The 22,350-nt window shown below is 48.3% G+C and overlaps 1 protein-coding gene across 1 annotated transcript in view; it reads left to right on the top strand.

The window, feature by feature from the left end:
• The window catches only part of ENG (endoglin), a 93,249-nt gene that overhangs the window by 35,982 nt on the left and 34,917 nt on the right, over nucleotides 1-22,350 (top strand). Inside the window, exon 4 of the mRNA XM_060250635.1 lies at nucleotides 9,758-9,895. Within this exon, the coding sequence (XP_060106618.1) occupies nucleotides 9,758-9,895 (138 nt within the window). The remainder of the gene's footprint in view (nucleotides 1-9,757; nucleotides 9,896-22,350) is intronic.

Below are 22,350 nucleotides of genomic sequence, written 5' to 3' on the forward strand. Positions count from 1 at the left end.
GCAACCCTATCTCAGTAACAAATTTCATTGTAACACTTCATTTGTCCAAACTACTCAATAGCAATGGGAGTGCCATAGGCCTCACAAGACGGCTGCCCTCTTCCTCCAAGGTAGAGATGACGGAAAGGGGAGCTGTGTCTTTCCTCTCCTTAGCTGCGTACGGCCTGCACAAATAAACCCAACCCGCCTGGAGACAGGCAAGGGCGAGCAGGGTTTTGCAGTTTCCTCTGTAGCTTTGTGTCTGAGGCCTGGGTGTGACGTTTACCCTCTTCATTATGTGCGCTCAGAAGGAGACAGGGTGGCTGGGCCTGGGGCTTGTTGTGCTGGCCTCTGCGCTTTCGACCAGATCAAGAGAGAGCTTCCATACACAGAGAAGTCGTTCGTAAACTGGATGGTGTTCTGAGAACTGCCCTTCTGGTTGGCATGGATTGTGTGTCATTTCCTTACCTCACAACAACCCGCGAACCACCATATGAGACAGACCCTTGCCAAGTCTTCTAAATTAAAACTCCACTGTGTTCGGTGCTCAAGGAGAAACCATGCTAGCTGCCTGTGAGAAGGATGTGTGCGTTTTCCATTGCAGCTATTTGTGTTGCGGATAGGGTTGCCAATCCCCAGGTGGGGGCAGGGGATCCCCTGGGTTGGAGGCCCTCCCCCCACTTCAGGGCTATCAGAAAGGGGTGGGGGCGGGAAATATCTGTTGGACATTCCATTATTCCTTATGGAGGGTATTATGGAGAATTGCTCCGTGGGTATCTGGGGCTCTGGGGGGCTGTTTTTTGAAGTAGAGCCACAACGTTTTAAGCATAACATCTGATGCCACTCCTCAAAATACCACCCCCCCTCTAGGGTTGCCAATCCCCAGGTGGGGGCAGGGGATCCCCTGGTTTGGAGTCCCTCCCCCCACTTCAGGGTCGTCAGAAAGCGGGGGGAGGGGAGGGAAATGTCTGCTGGGAACTCTTTTATTCCCTAGGGAGATTTATTCCCATAGAAAATAATGGAAAATTGATCTGCTGGTATCTGGGGCTCTGGGGGGGGCTGTTTTTTGAGGTAGAGGCACCAAATTTTCAGTATAGCATCTAGTGCCTCTCCCCAAAATACCACCCAAGTTTCAAAAAGATTGGACCAGGGGGTTCAATTCTATGAGCCCCAAAAGAAGGTGCCCCTATCCATCATGATTTCCTATGGAAGGAAGGCATTGAAAAGGTGTGCCGTCCCTTTAAATGTGATGGCCAGAACTCCCTTTGGAGTTCAATTATGCTTGTCACAGCCTTGATCTTGGCTCCACTCCTAATGTCTCCTGGCTCCACCCCCAAAGTCTCCTGACTCCACCCCCAAAGTCCCCAGATATTTCTTAAATTGGACTTGACAACCCTACCCCCCTCCAAGTTTCAAAAAGATTGGACCAGGGGGTCCAATTCTACGAGCCCCTATCCTTCATTTAAAAAAAAACAATTTTAACTTTTTTATTAAACTTAAAAGAACAACCAAAAACATCTATATACACATACAATTTTCTAAGATTAGACTAATATATAATACAGCGCTTAATATATAGAGATATTCATATAAACTCAAATAAAACTGTATTTTACCTTGCATCAATTTCTATTAACTTACATAAATCCAAGTAATTTATTAGCTTTAAGTTAGTTAGTCTTAACGTTAAACATAAATCATTTTTTCATACACTGCATTTCTAGGCAAAACTTTCTCTTCGGATAAGTATGTGACCACTGAGAACTCTTGGTCAACTACTTTGTTTTCATATGTTTTAGGTGAGACATTCAGGTTTCCATAAGCTAGTTTCATCAGGATAAAATATTCCCAGATTTTCTCTTTCCAGGATTGTACATCAGGTAATTTTTTCTCTTTCCACCTAATGGCTACCATGGATTTTGCTATAGATAGTAGTATTGAAACCATGTTTCATTTGCTTTTGGATATATCCCCAGGGTTCCAGTTATCTAGGAGGGCTACACCAGGATCTAATGGAATCTGTACTTGCAGAATTAAATATATTGCTTTCCCCTATCCTTCATTATTTCCATTATTTTTTGCATTTATATCCCAGGCCTCCTCCAAGAATCGCAAGGCGTTATACATGGATTATCCTTTTCTTGCATCACAACATGGGAGGCAGAGGCTGAAAGAGAATGACTGACTAACCCGGGGGTGTTGAACTCATTTGTTATGAGGGCCGGATCTAATATAAATGAGACCTTAGGACGGGCCATGTCTGATTGGGCCGGGTCATGTCCGGCCAGGCCATGTGTATACCTATTTAAAATTCTCTCTCTCTCGGCTTGACTTCGCGAACGAAGATTTAAGAAGGGTGCAGTAGTCCACGTCTGCTGCAGGCTCGCTGGTGGCTGACAAGACCAATGCGGGACAGGCAGGTCCGGCCACAGTGGCTGCAGGGAAAAGTCTGATTTGGGGTTGGTGCTGTAGCAGTGCGATTCTTCCTCAATCTCCTTTTGTCCTCAAGACCAGCTATGCGTGCGTTCTCAAAGGAAGAGACAGCCTGGTGGACGGTGTGCCTCCATGCTTTGCGATCTGAGGTAGCAGAGAAATTAGGTAGCAGAGAAATAAAATTAGGTAGCAGAGAAATAAACTTTATAAAGGACACAGATGAGCAAAATTAAATATTTTTTAAAAGCTCTTAAAACATGCTTAAAACATTAGCACTTGTTGGTATTAAAGATGCCTTCTTTGTTTCTCTCCCATGGGATTCAGGGAACTGGGCAAAGGAAGCTCTGGCTCTCTCCTTCCTTCCTTCCTTCCTTCCTTCCTTCCTTCCTTCCTTCCTTCCTTCCTTCCTTCCTTCCTTCCTTCCTTCCTTCCTTCCTTCCTTCCTTCCTTCCTTCCTTCCTTCCTTCCTTCCTTCCTTCCTTCCTTCCTTCCTTCCTTCCCCAGGGGACCAGGAGGGGGAAGGAAGAAAGGCTTGGCTTGGTAGCTGCGCCTTCCCCCCCTTTCTCAGCCAATGGAGAACATAGAGGCTTTGGTATGCAGCTCTTGTGCGATTGAGAAAGCCTTGCAATTCAAGCTGTTATGAATGACCTTGGTGTAGTCATGTTAGGTTAACCTTTGTAGGGTTGAAGATCAAATGGGATGGGGAGAACTCTGCTCAACCTGCAATAGGAATAGGATAAAATGTCACTGCAAAACGGAGATGGGGGTGAATGTTTTGGTTCATGAGGCGACAATGCTGGACGCTGAAAACTTTACTATTCTGGGCATGCATAGCTTGCTTGACTTGCTGGATTCCAAAGATTGTTTATAATCTGCTTGTCTTGCTGAAACCTGAAGATTTCTTTGCCCTGCTGAATTAATTCTAGACCATGTTATTTCTTGTGACCTTCCAGTTATTTTGTGTTTAGAGCATAATAATTGAAGAAAAGATGGATAGTCTTGCTAGTTAGATCAAAGCCTGCCTTTTTTGGGCTGCATCCTACCACGGTGCTGAGCAAAACTGGAAGTGCTCCTCCTGCTAAGAAGTCTTCCTGAAACTTAAGTAGGCCTTCTGTTGTTAGGGTTGCCAACCTTTGGGGGGAGTCTGGAGATCTCATGGAATTATAGCTGAGCTCCAGCTTACAAAGATCAGTTCTCCTGGAGAGAATGCCAGGTTTGGAGGATGGATTTTTTGCCAGGCTAGCTCTATAACACAGGAACTACAGAGCAAAGCCTCTATTTTCTCCATTGATTGATTTGGGAAGCCTAGTTCTAACCCGACTGCTCAGGAATTTCATTGAATGCCCACGAGTTCTTGTATTGTGAGAAAGGGAGAAAAGTATTTCTTTCTCTATCTTCTCCATCCCATGCATAATCTTGTAAACCTCTATCATGTCACCCCGCAGTCGACCCCCGATTTGGAGCCTCCTCCCCCCGCTCCTCCCCTGTTCCTCCCCCCGCTCGCCAAAAATCCAAAAAGCATGAGGGGGGGGGGAATGGCAGCCCTTCCCACCCAGCCCCGATCCCAGCAGCTTCTCCTTGCCCTTACCTTCCCACCCAGCCCCAATTGCAGCAGCCTTTCTTCCATTTTCCCAGGCTGCTTCCCGCCCCCAGTCAGCTGGCTGGCGGGGGGGAAGCCCCACCCAGCCTGCAAAGGACCATGTGCCTTTGCACCTCCAGAGGCTTGACTTGAAAGGCTTCAATGGTGTGTCTGTGTTGCTGTGAAGAAGCTGGCAGCAACTGATGAGTACAGAGGCCAATCCCCTGCTTCAGACTCGCCAGAAACAGGGGGGGGGGGGGGGAGAGAGGGAAACGTCTTCATTATTCCCTATGTGGAGATCGATTCTCATAGGGTATAATGGGAAGGTTTCGGGGGCTCTGGGGGAGCTGTTTTTTGAGGTAGAGGCACCAAATTTTCAATATAGTATCTAGTGCCTCTCCCCAAAGTACCCCCCAAGTTTCAAAAGGATTCGACCAGGGGGTCCAATTCTATGAGCCCCAAAATAAGGTGCCCCTATCCTTCATTATATCCTATGGAAGGAAGACATTTAAAAGTTGCTGTCCCTTTAAATGTGATGGCCAGAACTCTCTTGGAGTTCAATTATGCTTGTCACACCCTTGTTCCTGGCTCCGCCCCAATGTCTCCTGGCTCCACCCCCAAAGTCCCCAGATATTTCTTGAATTGGACTTGGCAACTCTAGTTAGAACGAATAAAAGGAGGTACTTCTTCACCCAAAGGGTGATTAACATGTGGAATTCACTGCCACAGGAGGTGGCGGCAGCCACAAGCATAGCCAGCTTGATAAAAGGAAGTACTTCTTCACCCAAAGGGTGATTAACATGTGGAATTCACTGCCACAGGAGGTGGTGGCGGCCACAAGTATAGCCACCTTCAAGAAGGGTTTAGATAAAAATATGGAGCACAGGTCCATCAGTGGCTATTAGCCACAGTGTATGTGTGTATATAAATTTTTTTGACACTGTGTGACACAGAGTGTTGGACTTGATGGGCCGTTGGCCTGATCCAACATGGCTTCTCTTATGTTCTTAAGAGGGGGTTAGATAAAAATATGGAGCAGAGGTCCATCAGTGGCTATTAGCCACAGTGTGTGTGTGTATGTGTGTGTGTGTGTGTGTGTGTGGACTGGATGGGCCATTGGCCTGATCCAGCATGGCTTCTCTTATGTTCTTACTGTGTTGTGTTGTTTCGCTTTTAATTGCATTTTATTGGTTTGATTGTATTTGACTGGTTTTACTTGGATGTAATCTGCCCTGAGCCCGTTTGGGAAAGGGTGGAATATAAATTTACCACAAATAAATAAATATGTCTTATCTGGCCCTCATAACAAATGAGTTCGACACCCCTGCTATAGGGTATAATGGAGTGCCCAGCGGACATTCAACCCCACGCCCGCTTTCTGATAACCTGAAGCAGGGGGAAGTCCTCCAAAACAGGGGATTCCCTGCCCCCAACTGGGGATTGGCAACCCTTTGGAGGAGAAAGGGTCCGAAAAGCACAGGCCTAACAGATCTTCCTGACAAAGAGCTCTGTGTAACTCTGAGGTTTACACATCCCTCCTTGGCTGACACAGCAGCCAGTCTGTGACCCAGCTTATTTCTCTCTTTCGCAGTTCCCACTTCTGTGTCCTCAGCCTCTGAACCAGCCATTGGGGTCTGTTGACAGAGACGTCGGCCCGGAAATGGCCATAGCCTCGATGCCTAGGAAATGATATCAATCCCTATCCCCTCAGTAAATAGGATGGAGTCCCTGGTGTTTACACACACGAAAGGAGATTGCAGGGGAGGAGGGAGTCGGCCCCTGATGTCACGGCTGTGGCATTCAGACAACTGGCTCCCAGCCGCGACCGGCCGGCTGGGGAGGGAGGGCCGGGGAGAGAGACCCGGCTCCAGCCCGAAAAGAATTACTGGAAGCCGGTTTCTATAAGCAGATCCCCGGGCTCAAGGGGGCAGAAGAAAGCCTGCCGCCGCTCTGGAGGGGAGAAACAATGGCTTCTGAAAAAGGCAGTGGGATAAAAATAGAAGCTGGCCTTCGCCAACGCAAGGCCTGGTTGACTCAAGGGGTCCCACAGCCACCCCACGGAGTCCAATTTCCTCCTTCACGCATGCCATCGCTATGGAGCAAGTTGTGTTTGAAGGGACTGTTGTTGTTGAGGGATTGCCCAGGCCCATCTCTCGTATTTTGTTTTCTTTGGGGTTTTGGCTGCTTTTCCAGTGGCTTTTGACAGGATTCTTTGGTCGGGTATGGCAGGTGGGCTCCGCCTTCAGCTCCAAAGCCAACACACCTAGCAGACCATCCTAATATTTCCACTGACAATGGTCTAGGCCTCACTGGCCAACGACCTCTGTCTGAGCTGTACACTTTCAGGCTGAATGCTCTTCTGTGTAGAATTCCCTGCCCACAGAATAAATAATGTGCCAGAGAAGGCAAAGCTAAAATCTTTCTCTCTAACAAGGTTGCCAGACTCCAGGTGAGGCCTGGAGATCTCCTGGAATTACAGCTGATGTCCAGACTACATAGATCAGGGGAACTGATTTATGAAAATGGTTGTTTTGGAGTAGATGGTATTGCATTATACCCAGTCACAATGGGACAATGCAATTCTTTCTCTTCCCAGTCACCTAGGGTTGCCAAGTCCAATTCAAGAAATATCCCCCGATTTGGAGGCCATCCCCCCCAGTTCAGGGTCGTCAGAAAGTGGGGGGAGGGGAGGGAAATGACTGCTGGGAACTCTATTATTCCCTATGGAGATTTATTCCCATAGAAATTCATGGAGAATTGATCCACAGGTATCTGGGGCTCTGGGGGGGGGGCTGCTTTTTTGGGGTAGAGGCACCAAATTTTCAGTATAGCATCTAGTGCCTCTCCCCAAAATACCCCCTAAGTTTCGAAAAGGGGTCCAATTCTATGAGCCCCAAAAGAAGGTGCCCCTATCCTTCATTATTTCCTATGGAAGGAAGGAATTGAAAAGGTGTGCCGTCCCTTTAAATGTGATGGCCAGAACTCCCTTTGAAGTTCAATTATGCTTGTCACAGCCTTGATCTTGGCTCCACCCCTAATGTCTCCTGGCTCCACCCCCAAAGTCCCCAGATATTTCTTGAATTGGACTGGGCAGCCCTATACTGATCTGATCAACCCACATGTGAGCATAGCTTTATTGTCACTTCCTTGTTACCACTTCTCAATATTCCAGATGGGGTGTTGACTCCGACAGCAGACTGTGGATTGCTCTGATGTTCTCAGTTTATCTTGTGTGCCAAGAAAAACTCCACGTGAAGCAAACAGAAACAAGCAAATTGCAAAAATCCAAATTTGGCATCTAGCAGAGCAACGCAGGCTGCCTTGTTCACTTAAGAAGTGTAAAGGCTAGCTCCAAAGCCCCTTTCCCTGATTGCTGGAAGTTTTGTGTTTGAATTTTCTCCAGGTATTGGCCAAAGTTCCAAGCATGTCTCTTTATGACTATAAGGAAAGATAATCTTGTGACCAGTGTTCCCTCTAAGCTACAGAGTCTTGTGAGCAAAAGTTCTATTTTGTGAGCTGGTGGCATTAAAGTTGTGAGCTCCTGCATCAATTAGTGTGCTCGGGGGTCATCCTTCCTGAGCTGAGACAAACATGTGTGAGCTGGAGGCTTAAAATCTGTGAGCTAGCTCACGCTAACTCAGCTTAGAGGGAACACTGCTTGTGACTGGATCACTTTTGCCAGAATGCCAGTTTCATGAAATGGTGACAAGACTTTTTCCACCGGCCTAGGGCGTAGTGGGGGAGTGCAGCGCCACTGAGGGAATGAAACTCTTTATTTAATTTACCTTAAATTTCTATCCCGCCCTCTCCGCGAGCAGACTCAGGGCAGCTAACAGCATTTATATTTACAATTTAAAACCAATAAAATACAGTTACAATTTTAAAACCATTATGTGGTGCTGTACCACGTCAATATAGGGTTGCCAAGTCCAATTCAAGAAATACCTGGGGACTTTGGGGGTGGAGCCAGGAGACATTAGGGGTGGAGCCAAGATCAAGGCTGTGACAAGCATCATTGAACTCCAAAGGGAGTTCTGGCCATCGCATTTAAAGGGACCGCACACTTTTTCAATGCCTTCCTTCCATAGGAAATAATGAAGGATAGGGGCACCTTCTTTTGGGGCTCATAGAATTGGACCCCCTGGTCCAATCCTTTTGAAACTTGGGGGGTAGTTTGGGGAGAGGCACTAGATGCTATACTGAAAATTTGGTGCCTCTACTCCAAAAAACAGCCCCTCCAGAGCCCCAGATACTCGCAGATCAATTCTCCATGATTTTCTATGGGAATAAATCTCCATAGGGAATAACAGAGTTCACAGCAGACATTTCCCTCCCCTCCCCCCGCTTTCTGATGACCCTGAAGCGGGGGGAGGGCCTCCAAACCGGGGGATCCCCTGTCCCCACCTGGGGATTGGCAACCCTACGTCAATATAAGCGAGTTCTTTCTTTTCTGATGGTGATCATGTAGTATCATAGCTCTATAATGATGTGGGGTGGCAGTCCTCTCCCGGTTAGATATTAAAGGCCTGTTGGAACAGCTCAGTTTTGCAGGCCCTGCGGAAAGTACAGAGATCCCGCAGGGCCCTTATGGCCTCCGGGACAGCATTCCACATTTCTGGTGCTGCCACCGAGAAGGCCCTAGGCCGTGTAGAGCATAGCTTAGCCTCCTTTGGTCCAGGGACGGACAGTAGATTTTGTGTCCCTGAACACAGTGCTTTCTGGGGAACATACGGAGAAAGGCGGTCCCATAGATAGGCAGGCCCCTGACCATAAAGGGCTTTAAAAATAACAAATACTGTTAAAGTTAAAATAGTGTTTTAAAGCTTAAGCTTTCGGAGCTTGAGCTTTAAAAATAACAAATAGTGTGAGGAATAGGGGAGGGAGATGCATTGTTCATCCGTGCTGATGTCATAAGCACTGTCCATGGGTGCATGAGGCACATGCCACTTTCCACGTCAGATTCCAAATCACAGTGGCTTCCCTAGCTGGTGTAAAGAATTGCATTGTCCCATTGTGACTGGGAAAAGTGCAGTCACTACTGGAAAAAAATGTTTTTGTTTGGGAGACATAAATGCAGGCCTCAGATTCAGCAGGAGCTCATAGGAGCTCCTTTCTGACAGTTCTCCCTCTTCCTCCCTACCTACCTTATCCATTGAATAGTAGGTGCAGCTGCATAAAAAAAAATCCCTGGATTAGGAGAGCAGGCAGCCAGCCAGCCGGTTACCAGGGGCTTTGCCATGTCCCCGGCAGTCCTCATTAACCCCTGGAGAAGCCTGTGCCACCCTTTCTCCACTTCTTATGTGATTTTGGGTGGCGGGTGGCTTGCTGACGGGTGGCCCAGGAGAGCCCCAGGCGAGTGAGGCCTGCTTGGACTGGCTGGATCTCTAACCAGCCCAAGGAGGCCTCGCTCGCCCAGGGCTCTCCTTTCTTGTGTTGGGTTGCTTTTGACTGGGAGGGCATATGCTAATGTGTTATGCGCATGAGATCCACCACCTATTTTTCTATAAAGCAACCCTTGCATAAATGCCTTGGGAGGAAGGAACAGCTGGATCCTGGGCAACAACTGAGCACAACTAACTGCTTCTTGCATTGTTATGTGAGAAAGTCTTGATGAATATCATCTGATGTGTTTTCCCAAAGGCTCTTTTGCACCAAATAGTTTCTTCACAAGCCGCACACCCACAACTATCCCATTGATCAGAATCTCTTTCCCCTGATCTGGGGGAAAAAAACCTTGACCGGTCTTCTTGCTCTTTTCCCTCCCAGGTGTCCGAGCTGCACTTGAACGTGTCATCAGCAGAAGGAAACAGCACGCAGCAGCGGAAAGTGGTGTTTGTGGTGAGCACCAATTCCTTCTCCTTGGTAACTGTCCATTCAGAGGATCTGCCCCTCACCTTCGTCTATGTAAGTACTTGCCCTGTATTTTGCTCTGCGGCTATCTTAGAAAAATGACATGGAATCTGCCACTGTGTATAGCGGAATGAATGATAGATTTGTGGAGGAGAGAAGAGAAGTGGGCAGCAGATTCCAAAATTATGGTGGACGTCAGATGCTGCCTATCAAGCTGCCAATCTGCTATCAGATGGATGGATATGGTTGTCTTCATCCTCCGCTTGTGGAAATGAGCACATGATGAGCGTTGAGTCTGGGCTTTGGAACGGTACTGCTGTTCCTGAGACTAGGCAAATAGACTGATTTCACACTCACCTTACGCCGCTCTCATGTTCGTCTTCTCAGCGTGGCTTCTGATTTCACACTATCTGTCCTGGGGCTGCAGCAAGCGCAGGCGTTTTCGCACAGCAAGCAGAAACTGGTTTTTAGCGGTTTCTGTTTGCTGCTCAAAAACACCAGAAGGAAGCCGTGCTGAGAAGACAAATGTGAGAGTGGCATGTGAGTGTGAAATCGGTCGTCGTTGGTTGCTAAATCAGGTGAATTGGTCTTGGGGGGTTTTGTACTGCTTCAAACCCTACAAAATCTGAGCAGAGGTCATGATAAGATAAGTCTGTGCATCAATCCCCTTGATTTATTTATTTTTAAAAAACAAAAAACTAAAGCACAGTTCTCCGTCTCCAACCCTGTAGGAAAATAGTGTGTCCATGTGTGAAAGAACATAAGGAGAGCCCTGCTTTCTCAGAACAATAGTCCATCTAGTCCAGCATCTTGTCTTACACAGGGGCCAACCAGTTCCTCTGGAGGGCCGACAACAGGGCAGAAAGGCCAAGATCGTACCCTGATGTTGCCTCCTGACTCTGGGATTCAGAGGCTTAGTGTCTCTGAATGCGGAGATTCCCCCCAGTCACCATTGCTAGTAGCCGTCGATAGACTTATCCTTCATGAATCGATCTAATCCTCTTTTTAAAGCTGTGGCAATCACGACATCCTCTGGCAGCGAATTCCACATTTCAGTCACTCTCTGCGTAAAGTAGTATTTCCTTTTGTCCCTCCTGAACCTCCTGCCCATCAGCTTCGTCGGATGCCCTTGAGTTCTAGTATTTTGGGATAGGGAGGAAAATGTCTCGTTGTCAACTCTCTCCATCCCATGCATAATTTTATAAACCTCTGTCATGTCCCAGACTCTATGAACATATGAAGCTGCCTTATACTGAATCAGAGTCTTGGTCCATCAAAGTTAGTATTGTCTACTCAGACTGGCAGCGGCTCTCCAGGGTCTCAGGCTGAGGTTTTTCACGCCTCCTTGCCTGGATCCTTTTTAGTTGGAGATGCCGGGGATTGAATCTGGGACCTTCCGCTTACCAAGCAAATGCTCTACCACTGAGCTTTACAGGTTACACAAAAGAGGTATTCAGAAACAAAATTTCCATTTTATAGCATAAACAATACCATAGTGCATGTTTTATTGACTGTCCCCCAGCCTCTAACATCTGTACAGGTTAAGAACTGTTCAGATTGTCCAAGAAATCCAAATAAAAATGAAGTTAGTTTTGCATTTCTAATATCTTTATAAGGAACTATTCATCAGTTTCATTCTGGCAAGAGGCAGAAGAATTTCTATAAGCAAAAAAAAAAAAATGCAGGTGGGGTAGCAGTAGTCCTCTATCATTTTTATATTGTGAAAGATAATCTCCCCCCCCAAAAAAACAAAGTTTCAATATATACTGGAAATGAAATCTTAGCATTGGTACATGACTGAGAGCCTTATAAGCAACACGGGGACAATCCAAAGCAGATCTAGTCATAATTCTAACTTTATTCACTAAGGTTACCAGGTCTAGGCTGGAAAATACCTGGAGACTTTGGGGGTGGATTCAGGAGATTCAACGAGACTCTTCAGCCTTTCCTCACGGGGAAGGTGCTCCAGACCCCTAATCATCTTGGTTGCCCTCCTCTATACTTTTTCCAGCTCTGCAATGTCTTTTGGGAGATAACGGTGACCAGAACTGTACATACTATTCCTAATGAGGATGTACCGTAAATCTATACAGGAGGATTACAGTATCAACACTTTTATTCTCAATCCATTTCCTCATAATCCCTAACATAGGTTATTGCCTTTTTCACCACTGCAGCACACTGGGTTGACACTTTCATTGAGCTATCCACTACGACCCCAAGATCTTTTCCTTTTTTAGTCTCATCAAGTTCAGGCCATTAGCCTATATTTGAAGTTGGGATTATCAGGGCTTTTTTTCTGGGGGAACATGGCGGAGCAGAATTCCGGAACCTCTTTGTGGGAAAAAAATCTCTCAAAAAATGTTTAAAAGTTCATGAGGGGCACCCATGTATTCTTCCTTCATTTCCCTCTTGAGAGTTCCGGCACCTCTTTTTCCAAAAAAAGAGCCCTGGTTATTATTTTGCCACATTATCACCCACTCTCCCAGTTTGCGGAGCAGGGCCGGATTAACAATTAGGCCAAGTAGGCACTGGCCTATGGGCCCCCACACCTTTAGGGGCCCCAGGCTGGCTCCCCCCCCCCCGGTTTCCTCCCTGCTGCAGCCCTGCTAGCCTGCATGTGCAACCAGCAGCTGAACTGCTCTTTACCCAACTTTCCTGGTGCAGCTGCTGCTGGCATCATCGCCAAGTCTGCCTCTCTCTGCCTCTCCCCTGCAGCTTTGTTAACGGGGCTTTTGAGAAGGTGCTTGCAGGCTGCAGTGGGGTGGCAGGGCCGGTGCTCCGGCTCTGAGATAATTTGCGAGGGGGCCTCCGAGATTTTGACTGCCTAGGGGCCTCCACAGGGTTTAATCTGGCTCTGCCGTGGAGGTCCTCTTGGACTTTCAGAGTGATCAACGTGTTGGGGAGGGTTTCCTTTGGTTTTGCCTCACGATGCTTGTTCTCCTGGTTTTTGCACATTGGAAAAACTGCCAGGTCTCGTTTGACCAGAAACAAAAGTGGCATGAAAGGAATGAGCGGCTAGGCGATGTAAAACAGTGCATCAGCCTTCACACCTACATTCCCTTGTTTCCGAATTTAGCTTTTCTCTAAGCATCTTCCCTTTCTTTGGCCATCCTTTAATTGTCTCCCATATTATTTTTGCTGGGGGAGAAAAGGAAAGGAGCACCTGCTTCCAGTCCCCATGTGGAAGCAGCCCAGTATGCCAAACCTTTGTTCACTTTACATGTGTGCCTGGAACCACACTAGGGGGGAAAACACTGTGTGTTCTTCCAGAAGAACCACAGCAGAAAAGTGGGTGGGAAAAGAATTAAGCACATATGGACCCCTGTTGCTCTTTTGTCTTGCCTAGAAACCACCCCTTGTGGCAGGGTCACCAATGTGGTTTCCACCAACTCCATTCCAAACAGCCGCCAAATGTTTTTATAAAGTGGGCAGGGCCAGGTAGGGCTTTTGCCCAACAGGGCTTCTGATTGGTTGTTGGTGATTTTCTTGGATGTGTGGGGTTTGTTTTTTTAAAAAAAAGATGTTGCTTTGGCAACAGCTATCATCCCAGCAGAAGGATATTCACTGTGTTACTAAGCTAAGGCTTAGTAACTCTGGTTGTCACCTTGCGGCTGTCTCCACCTCCTGTGGCAGTCATTTTGTAGCAGCCGTTTTGTGGTTGAGCTAGGGCTTCCAGACTCCCTGGTGGAGGTTGGAGTCCTCCACCACCAGGACCTATCACCAGCTGCAGATCAGCTGGCAGGGCGGGGGGGGGGGAGGAGGAACTTGCCAGGAGGAAGCCTAGGCCTCTCCTGTAGTGTCACACAGGAAGGGATGTCGTCACACCAGCAATGTCCAGGTGACACTCTGGTTTTTGTGCCAAAACTCTACAGGTGAAGCCAGTTTTACCATAGAGTTTTTGCCCAAGCATCACAGTATCACCTTGTGCGATGACATCACTTCATGTAGAATGCTGGCAATGAGGCCTAGGCTTTTCTCTTTCTCCTCATAAGTCCCCCCCCCATCCCCCGCCAGGCAACCCTAGGCTGAGCCTACCGCCCCGTGTCAAAATGCCAAAGGTTCCAAAAGGTTGGGGACTCCTGAGTCCTGACTTATGGGTAGGATTATGTGAATTTGCATGTAACATAGGCTGTAACACGCTTTCCTGGGAGGAAGCCCCATGAAATAGAAGGGGGCTTACTTCTGAGTAGACCTGCTCAGGATTGCTAGTAAGGGGGGGAATGGTAAAAACAAGCCTAATCACTTCTTCACATCTGCATGCAGAAAAGAACTTGTTGGTATAGGTGTGTGAGTGTATGTTTACTGAATGCAATTCAAGATGTCAGTCCTGAGTTTGAAATATGCAGGATGCTCCTTTTCGTTCTGTTGTTTTCTGTCCTCTTTCATTCCTTCTCATTTGAGACCTGGCAGAAAACAGCTGGGGCCCTCTGGACTTAGCAGCCAACCTGGCTCCATAGAGGAGATCTTATTCTTGGCTCCCTCTCCCGTTTCCAACAGCTGGAAGAAATCCCTCAGATTCCAGCCTAAGCCTCCACTTAGGGATGGTGATAAACTGCAGAGTCTGGCAGGAGAATATTAACCCCAGGCTTGGATTCTTTTGTTTTGTTTGGGGGGTTTTTTTCCTTGTAAAAGGGGCAGGGAACGTCAGCCCTGAAAGGGAAGAAGGGATGTACAAAATCAAGACGGACTGTGGAACAGGCAAACCCATTTTCTGCCATGCCAACAACTTTCTGCAACAGATAAGTTTCAGAGTTTTGAGGCTGTGCCCGCCGTGCTATGCAGGCTCAAAGAGTCTGGGGACCCCTGCTCTAACTTCTACACCACTCTATTTCTAAGCCTGCGGTCACCTCTGGAATTCTGCTGCTAAGTTTTCACTCTGCTTCTAAGTCAGGGGTGGCCAAACTGCGGCTCAGGAGCCACATGTAGCTCTTTCACACATATTGTGTGGCCCTCAATGCCCCCACCGTCCTGCTGGCTGGCTTGGAGAAGGCATTTAAAGTTAATGTTACTTTCTTTCCACCTCTCCATCACCCCATCTATTTTCTGTCCTTCCTTCCTTCCTTCCTTCCTTCCTTCCTTCCTTCCTTCCTTCCTTCCTTCCTTCCTTCCTTCCTTCCTTCCTTCCTTCCTTCCTTCCTTCCTTCCTTCCTTCCTTCCTTCCTTCCTTCCTTCCTTCCTTCCTCTCTCAAACATCTGATGTTTATTCGATGTGGCTCTTACATTAAGCAACTTTGGCCACCCCTGTTCTAAGTTCTCACTTCAGATGGCTTGCCTATGTCCGGATTACACTGCAGGGGGTGGTTCGAATAATTCAACAAAGGCTAAGCTAAACCCCTCTTTCTGATACACTAGGGCAGGGGCGGCCTCCAGATGTTTTTTGCCTACAACTCCCATCAGCCCCAGCCAGCATGGCCAATGGCTGGGGCTGATAGGAGTTGTAGGCAACAAACATCTGGAGAGCTACCGTTGGCCACCCCTGCACTAGGGTTTTGGGGGTTTTTTAAGCGTAAGGAGTTTTTTTTAAATGGCAGAACATTCAGTCGCATAAGCCCCGGACTCCATTCTGAAATGGTACAACCCAGGCATTGAGAACTACGCCTTAAGCACTTCATGCTGGTGCCATGCTGGCTGCACTGCTAGGCAGACAGGAAAGCTGTTGGGACATTCCAATGTTGAGGATAATAAGGGGTGGCAAGAGGAGGAAGCTTCAACAGGCACAAATGAGGAGCCAGCCTGGAAACGGGTGACTCTTCAAGGGGGGACACATTCCCGCCGGTCAGACGCAAAAGGTCCTGGCCAGCTGGAGGCAAAGTCTGCTGCCTGGACAGTAGCGGGCGTCAGATCTCCTGGCACATTCTCATCTCTGTCTGTCTCACCGTCTAGGACCTTAGGGCAATGTATGTGGGGGTGGAAGTCGCCACTGACTTATGGTGATCCTGTAGGATTTTTAAGGCAAGAGACATTCAGAGGGGCTTGCCTGCCTCTGCGTAGCAACCCTGGACTTCCTTGGTGGTCTCCCATCCAAGTACTAACCAGGGCTGCCCCAGCTTAGCTTCTGAGATCTAATGAGATGAGGCTAACCTGGGCCATACAGGAAAGGGCAGGGCAATGTCAGGCTGTCTCTACTCAAGCAAGGAATCTTGTGCTTTTCTCCTGTGCTGCTTGGATTAATAATAACATTTAGCAAGCATCCAGCCCTTTAAGAGAGAGAGAGCCAGTTTGGTGTGGTGGTTAAGTGTGTGGACTCTTATCTGGGAGATCCAGGTTTGCTTCCCCACTCCTCCACTTGCAGCTGCTGGAATGGCCTTGGGTGAGCCGTAGCTATTGCAGGAGTTGTCCCTGAAAGGGCAGCTTCTGTGAGAGCTCTCTCAGCTCCACCTACCTCACAGGATGTCTGTTGTGGGGCTTTAAGAGTGCTTTAAAAAGTGCTTTGTTTATATCTCTTGTTGCGATCGTTACTATTTCATATGTTTAGCCTCCTTGATCTTAAAAACTCCAAACGAGTGGCTGATAAATTAAGGAGTGGAGATGAAAATATCAAATGAGTGGGGGGAAAAGGTTTGCTGGCAACATCTTTTGCAAGTTGCAATTTTGTGTGGTTTACTGTGTACTGCCGGAATTGATAGGACTGACTTCAACGTAAACATTTCGAATATCGGGGCTTAAAATGAAATTTGGGTCCCACCCAAGCGGAATAATGCTTTCAAGGTGTACCTTGTACTCCTGAAATCCACACTGGCTTAGTTGGATCGCTTGCACATTTCTCCAGGAACTGCTGTGTCTTTTTTTTTTCTCTTTCCTTGAGATTAACAAGCACTCTGCATTCCTGCTTTTTACTTTTGCAATTTTTTTTTGCCTCTCTTGTGGCAACAGACACCATGTCAGCTCAGTGCAATTGGAGATAGGCAAAGGCTACTTTCTCTGTTTACATTTTTTAAAAAATGTGTATACTTGTGTGTGTGTGTGTGTGTGTGTGCGCGTGTGTGTTTGCACCTGGAAGTCATGCTGTCCTCTGGGGACTGACCCCTACTGGAGACCTGGAGGATATTCAGAAAGATGGCTGAAATTACAGCCTGCCCCTGTCCTCTCAACTGGGTATTACAAGGAAGTCTCCCATCCAAGTACTAACCACAGTTAGCTTCCGAATCTGATGAGATTGGGCTTGCCTGGGCTATTCAGATTGGGGCTCTCTGTTTACATTTTTAAGGTTTGGCAAATCAGAGCTTGAATCAGAGCTCTTTTGGGTTATCCAAAGAAGAAAGCTCCTCAAAATGAATGAAAATTAATAGAGGATGCCCATTTTGCTGCCTGAGGCCCCCACCCCACCCACGCAGGAGCCAAAGCAGCTGTTCTAGGGTTGTCAGGTGTGAATTGGAAAATACCTGGAGACTTTGGGGGTGGATTCAGGAGAAGGCGTTGTTTGGAGAGGGGAGGGGCCTCAGCATGGTCCAATGCCATAGAGTCCACCCTTCCAAGCAGCCATTTTCTCCAGGGGAGCTGATCTCTGCCAGCTGAAGATCAGTTGTAAAAGCGGGAGATCTCAGGGCCCAATCTGGAGGCTGGCAACCTTACACTGTTCCCAGTCCTCCCTCCCCCACCCCATTCCAAAAACAGCATGCAAAGCCATGCACACTCTCTATATAGGGCTTCCTGAACTCTCACAAGGTTTCTTCCTCTCATGAAATTTCAGCCATCATTTTTGGTCCCTTTTGGCAGGGGTCCTCAACCCCTGGGCTGTGGACCAGTACCGGTCCGTGGCCTGTTAGCAACCGGGCTGGGAATTGTATAATTATTTCATTATATATCACAATGTAATAATAATAATAATAATAATAATAATAATGATGATGATGATGATGATGATGATGATGATGATGATGATGATGATGATGATGATGATAATAATAATATGACACTGGATTTATATCCCGCCCTCCACTCCGAATCTCAGAGTCTTAGAGCGGCTCACAATCTCCTTTATCTTCCTTCCCCACAACAGATACCCTGTGAAGTGGGTGGGGCTGAGAGAGCTCTCCCAGAAGCTGCCCTTTTAAGGACAACTCTGTGAGAGCTATGGCTGACCCAAGGCCATTCCAGCAGCTACACCAAACCAATAGAAAGAAAGTGCACAATTGTATCATCCCAAAACCATCTCCCCCGCCCCAGTCCAGGGAAAAATTGTCTTCCACAAAACCAGTCCCTGGTGCCAAAAATGTTGGGGATCGCCGCCTTATGGGTATGCCAGCTGGCATGGAGAGAAAAGCATCCTGTCTCTTTAATGTGGTTTAATGTGTTGGGATGGGCAGATGAAGCTTTTCATGGCATGAAGGCAAATAACATTTATTTCAGTGTCACTGTCTACCTTTAGTCTTTCCACAATACGGAAAATCACGCAATTTTAAAAGCAGTGGCTAGAGCTGTCTGGAAGCAGACATCGGATAAAATCTCTGATCTCGTACCCTTGAATCTACTTGCATCACTTTCTTATTCTTGTATCCAAGAGCACAGTGCAAAATCACCTCTGCTCCAGCAACTCCTGCTAACAAAATGTTGACAAGCGTCCACCAAAATAGAAAAAAAAATAGGAGGAGTGATAGAGCAGCGATGCAGACTTGAAAACAGGGTTTATTGCTGGGAATTATAACAGACGCTGGACATGCCAACAAGGCATTTCCAGTAGATCTCCGCAGCTTACACTCCCCACCCCCCCGCACGCCATAGAGCGAAGCGGCACGCCATCCTGAGCAGGGAGTGACGCACAGCACTTGGGAAAGTCTCCCGTTTCCTCTGGCCGTTTGGAGTAAGGTCAGAAACGAGATTTGGCTCCAGCCGGCTCAGTCGAGTCTGTGAGCTTTGTTAGCAAAATACAACTCTTTCCTATTTGTGGCTAATAATAATTTTTTTAAAAAGCCGACAATAGGGATGGAGGGGGGAGTAGGGTGCGAGGCGCTATCAGATTGAGCAGTGGCTCCCTCTGGTTGAACTCTCCCTTCCCTGCCTGGCACGAGGTCAGGAGGGCAAACCGCTGGACAGCCTCTTTGTCAGAGTTCCCGCCTTTCTCGGTCTGCCGGGCAAGAGGAGATCTGCAGAATTGCTGGGTAGAGGTGGACAAACAGATGAGCCACACCAAGCCCTGGAAAATCCCACCGCTGGGCCAAATTGTTCTCGGCTTGCTCAAAAACAGACCATTCTAAACCCTTCAGGGCAATCTAGAAGCACAGCAAGGGGGGGATTTTCAACACATTTCAGCAGCCTAACAAGAGTCCGGCTGAACAAAGTTCAAGTCTGCTGGTCTTTGCAAGTTTGGTCTTTGCATCTGTCAAACACTTTTATTATAAAAGGTCAAGGTAGTCCCCCTGTGCAAGCACCAGTTGTTTTCGACTCTGGGGTGACGTCGCATCATGACGTTTTCACGGCAGTCTTTTTTGCGGGGTGGTTTGCCATTGCCTTCCTCAGTCGTGTACACTGAAAGCCAGTTTGGTGTAGTGGTTAAGTGTGCGGAATCTTATCTGGGAGAACCGGGTTTGATTCTCCACTCCTCCGCTTGCAGCTGCTGGCATGGCCTTGGGTCAGCCATAGCTCTCTTATCTGGGAGAAGCGGGTTTGATTTCCCACTCCTCCACCTGCAGCTGCTGGAATGGCCGTGGGTCAGCCATAGCTCTCTTATCTGGGAGAAGCGGGTTTGATTCCCCACTCCTCCACCTGCAGCTGCTGGAATGGCCTTGGGTCAGCCATAGCTCTCTTATCTGGGAGAAGCGGGTTTGATTCCCCACTCCTCCACCTGCAGCTGCTGGAATGGCCTTGGGTCAGCCATAGCTCTCTTATCTGGGAGAAGCGGGTTTGATTCCCCACTCCTCCACCTGCAGCTGCTGGAATGGCCTTGGGTCAGCCATAGCTCTCTTATCTGGGAGAAGCGGGTTTGATTCCCCACTCCTCCACCTGCAGCTGCTGGAATGGCCTTGGGTCAGCCATAGCTCTCTTATCTGGGAGAAGCGGGTTTGATTCCCCACTCCTCCACCTGCAGCTGCTGGAATGGCCTTGGGTCAGCCATAGCTCTCTTATCTGGGAGAAGCGGGTTTGATTCCCCACTCCTCCACCTGCAGCTGCTGGAATGGCCTTGGGTCAGCCATAGCTCTCTTATCTGGGAGAAGCGGGTTTGATTCCCCACTCCTCCACCTGCAGCTGCTGGAATGGCCTTGGGTCAGCCATAGCTCTCTTATCTGGGAGAAGCGGGTTTGATTCCCCACTCCTCCACCTGCAGCTGCTGGAATGGCCTTGGGTCAGCCATAGCTCTCTTATCTGGGAGAAGCGGGTTTGATTCCCCACTCCTCCACCTGCAGCTGCTGGAATGGCCTTGGGTCAGCCATAGCTCTCTTATCTGGGAGAAGCGGGTTTGATTCCCCACTCCTCCACCTGCAGCTGCTGGAATGGCCTTGGGTCAGCCATAGCTCTCTTATCTGGGAGAAGCGGGTTTGATTCCCCACTCCTCCACCTGCAGCTGCTGGAATGGCCTTGGGTCAGCCATAGCTCTCTTATCTGGGAGAAGCGGGTTTGATTCCCCACTCCTCCACCTGCAGCTGCTGGAATGGCCTTGGGTCAGCCATAGCTCTCTTATCTGGGAGAAGCGGGTTTGATTCCCCACTCCTCCACCTGCAGCTGCTGGAATGGCCTTGGGTCAGCCATAGCTCTCTTATCTGGGAGAAGCGGGTTTGATTCCCCACTCCTCCACCTGCAGCTGCTGGAATGGCCTTGGGTCAGCCATAGCTCTCTTATCTGGGAGAACCGGGTTTGATTCCCCATTCCTCCACTTGCAGCTGCTGGAATGGCCTTGGGTTAGCCATAGCTCTCTTATCTGGGAGAAGCGGGTTTGATTCCCCACTCTTCCACTTGCACCTGCTAGCATGGCCTTGGGTCAGCCATAGCTCTCTTATCTGGGAGAACCGGGTTTGATTCCCCACTCCTCCACTTGCACCTGCTGGAATGGTCTTGGGTCGTAGCTCTTATAGGAATTGTCCTTGGAAGGGCAGCTGCTGTAAGAGCTCTCTCAGCCCCACCCACCTCACAGGGTGTCTGTTGCGTGGGGGGGGGGGGGAAGGTAAAGGAAATTGTGACCGCTCTGAGATTCAGAGTATAGGGCGGGATATAAATCCAAATCCAATATCATCACTTTACCCCCAGCAAGCTGGGTACATTTTACCAACCTCGGAAGGATGGAAGGCTGAGTCAACCTTGAGCCGGCTACCTGAACCCATCTTCCGCCGGGATCAAACTCAGGTCGTGAGCAGAGAGCTCAGATTGCAGTACTGAAGCTTTACCACTTTGCACCACAGGGCTTTATTATACTGTATGCTAATTTGCTGCTCACCTTCTTCCTATATGCAATACTCTCTCTAAGCTGTGAAACCTTGTGAGCAAATACTTCATGAGCTATTGGCATTAAAGTTGTAAGCTACTGCATTTATTAGTTGGCTCTGGGACCATCCTTCCTCAGCTAAGACAAAAATGTGTGAGCCGGAGGCTAAAAAACTGTGAGCTAGCTCACACTAACTCAGCTTAGAGGGAATGCTGCCTATAGGTATGGACTGGTAGCTTCTGTTCCAGTGTATCTGAAGAAGCATGTGTGTACACACAAAAGCTTGTGCCTTGAATAACATTTTGTTGGTCTTAAACGTTCCACTGGATTTGAGCTTTGCGCTGCTGCTTCACACCAACACGGCTGCCCACCTGGATCTATCGTCACAGGAGTCCACTCGTCCTTGACAGAATAAAAACTGGCACAGATAAAATTCCTTCTTGATATTAAGGTCACTGTTCTTTTTATTAGGTGAATCATAGGGAAAATCAAGCATGAGGATGGTTTGGGAAGAGCACGAAGTGTATATCATAGAACTTTGATCTCCTCCCAACAATATAAACAACATAAAACGTTTCAGAGAGTAGCTGTGTTGATTGACAGTAGAGCACTGGGACCGATTCCCCACTAGCCTTATGCCGCTCTTCTCTGTGGGGCTTCCGTCAGATTTCACACTATCTGCCCCGGGGCTGCAACTTGCTCCGCCTTTTTCGTGCGGCAAACAGAAACCGGTTTTTAGAGGATCTTGTTTGCTGTGCGAAAGAGGTGGAGCGAGTTGCAGCCCCGGGGCAGATAGTGTGAAATCCGACAGAAGCCCTGCGGAGAAGAGGCGAGTGAGAGCGGCATTAGGCTAGTGGGGAATCGGTCTGGGATTAGAGCAGGGGTCCTCAACCTTTTTAAATAGGGCGCCAGTTCACTGTCCCTCAGACTGTTGGAGGGCCGGACTGCCGTTACTGTACAAGGCCGCGGGCCGTCAGTTCTCCGTCTTCTGCATCTCTCTCCCTTCCCCACACCACACAACCTCACCTCGGTATCACCTCACACTCTGTCTCCGCCGCCTCAGCCCAGTGCCGGAAGTGTGCGTTGCTAACGCGAGTTTAGGTCGAACGTCACTTCCGGTCTGATTTTGCCATAACCCGGCGGGCCGCATAAA

This window comes from Heteronotia binoei, chromosome 12 (assembly GCF_032191835.1).
Source record: "Heteronotia binoei isolate CCM8104 ecotype False Entrance Well chromosome 12, APGP_CSIRO_Hbin_v1, whole genome shotgun sequence".
NCBI classification, from domain to species: Eukaryota; Metazoa; Chordata; class Lepidosauria; order Squamata; family Gekkonidae; genus Heteronotia; species Heteronotia binoei.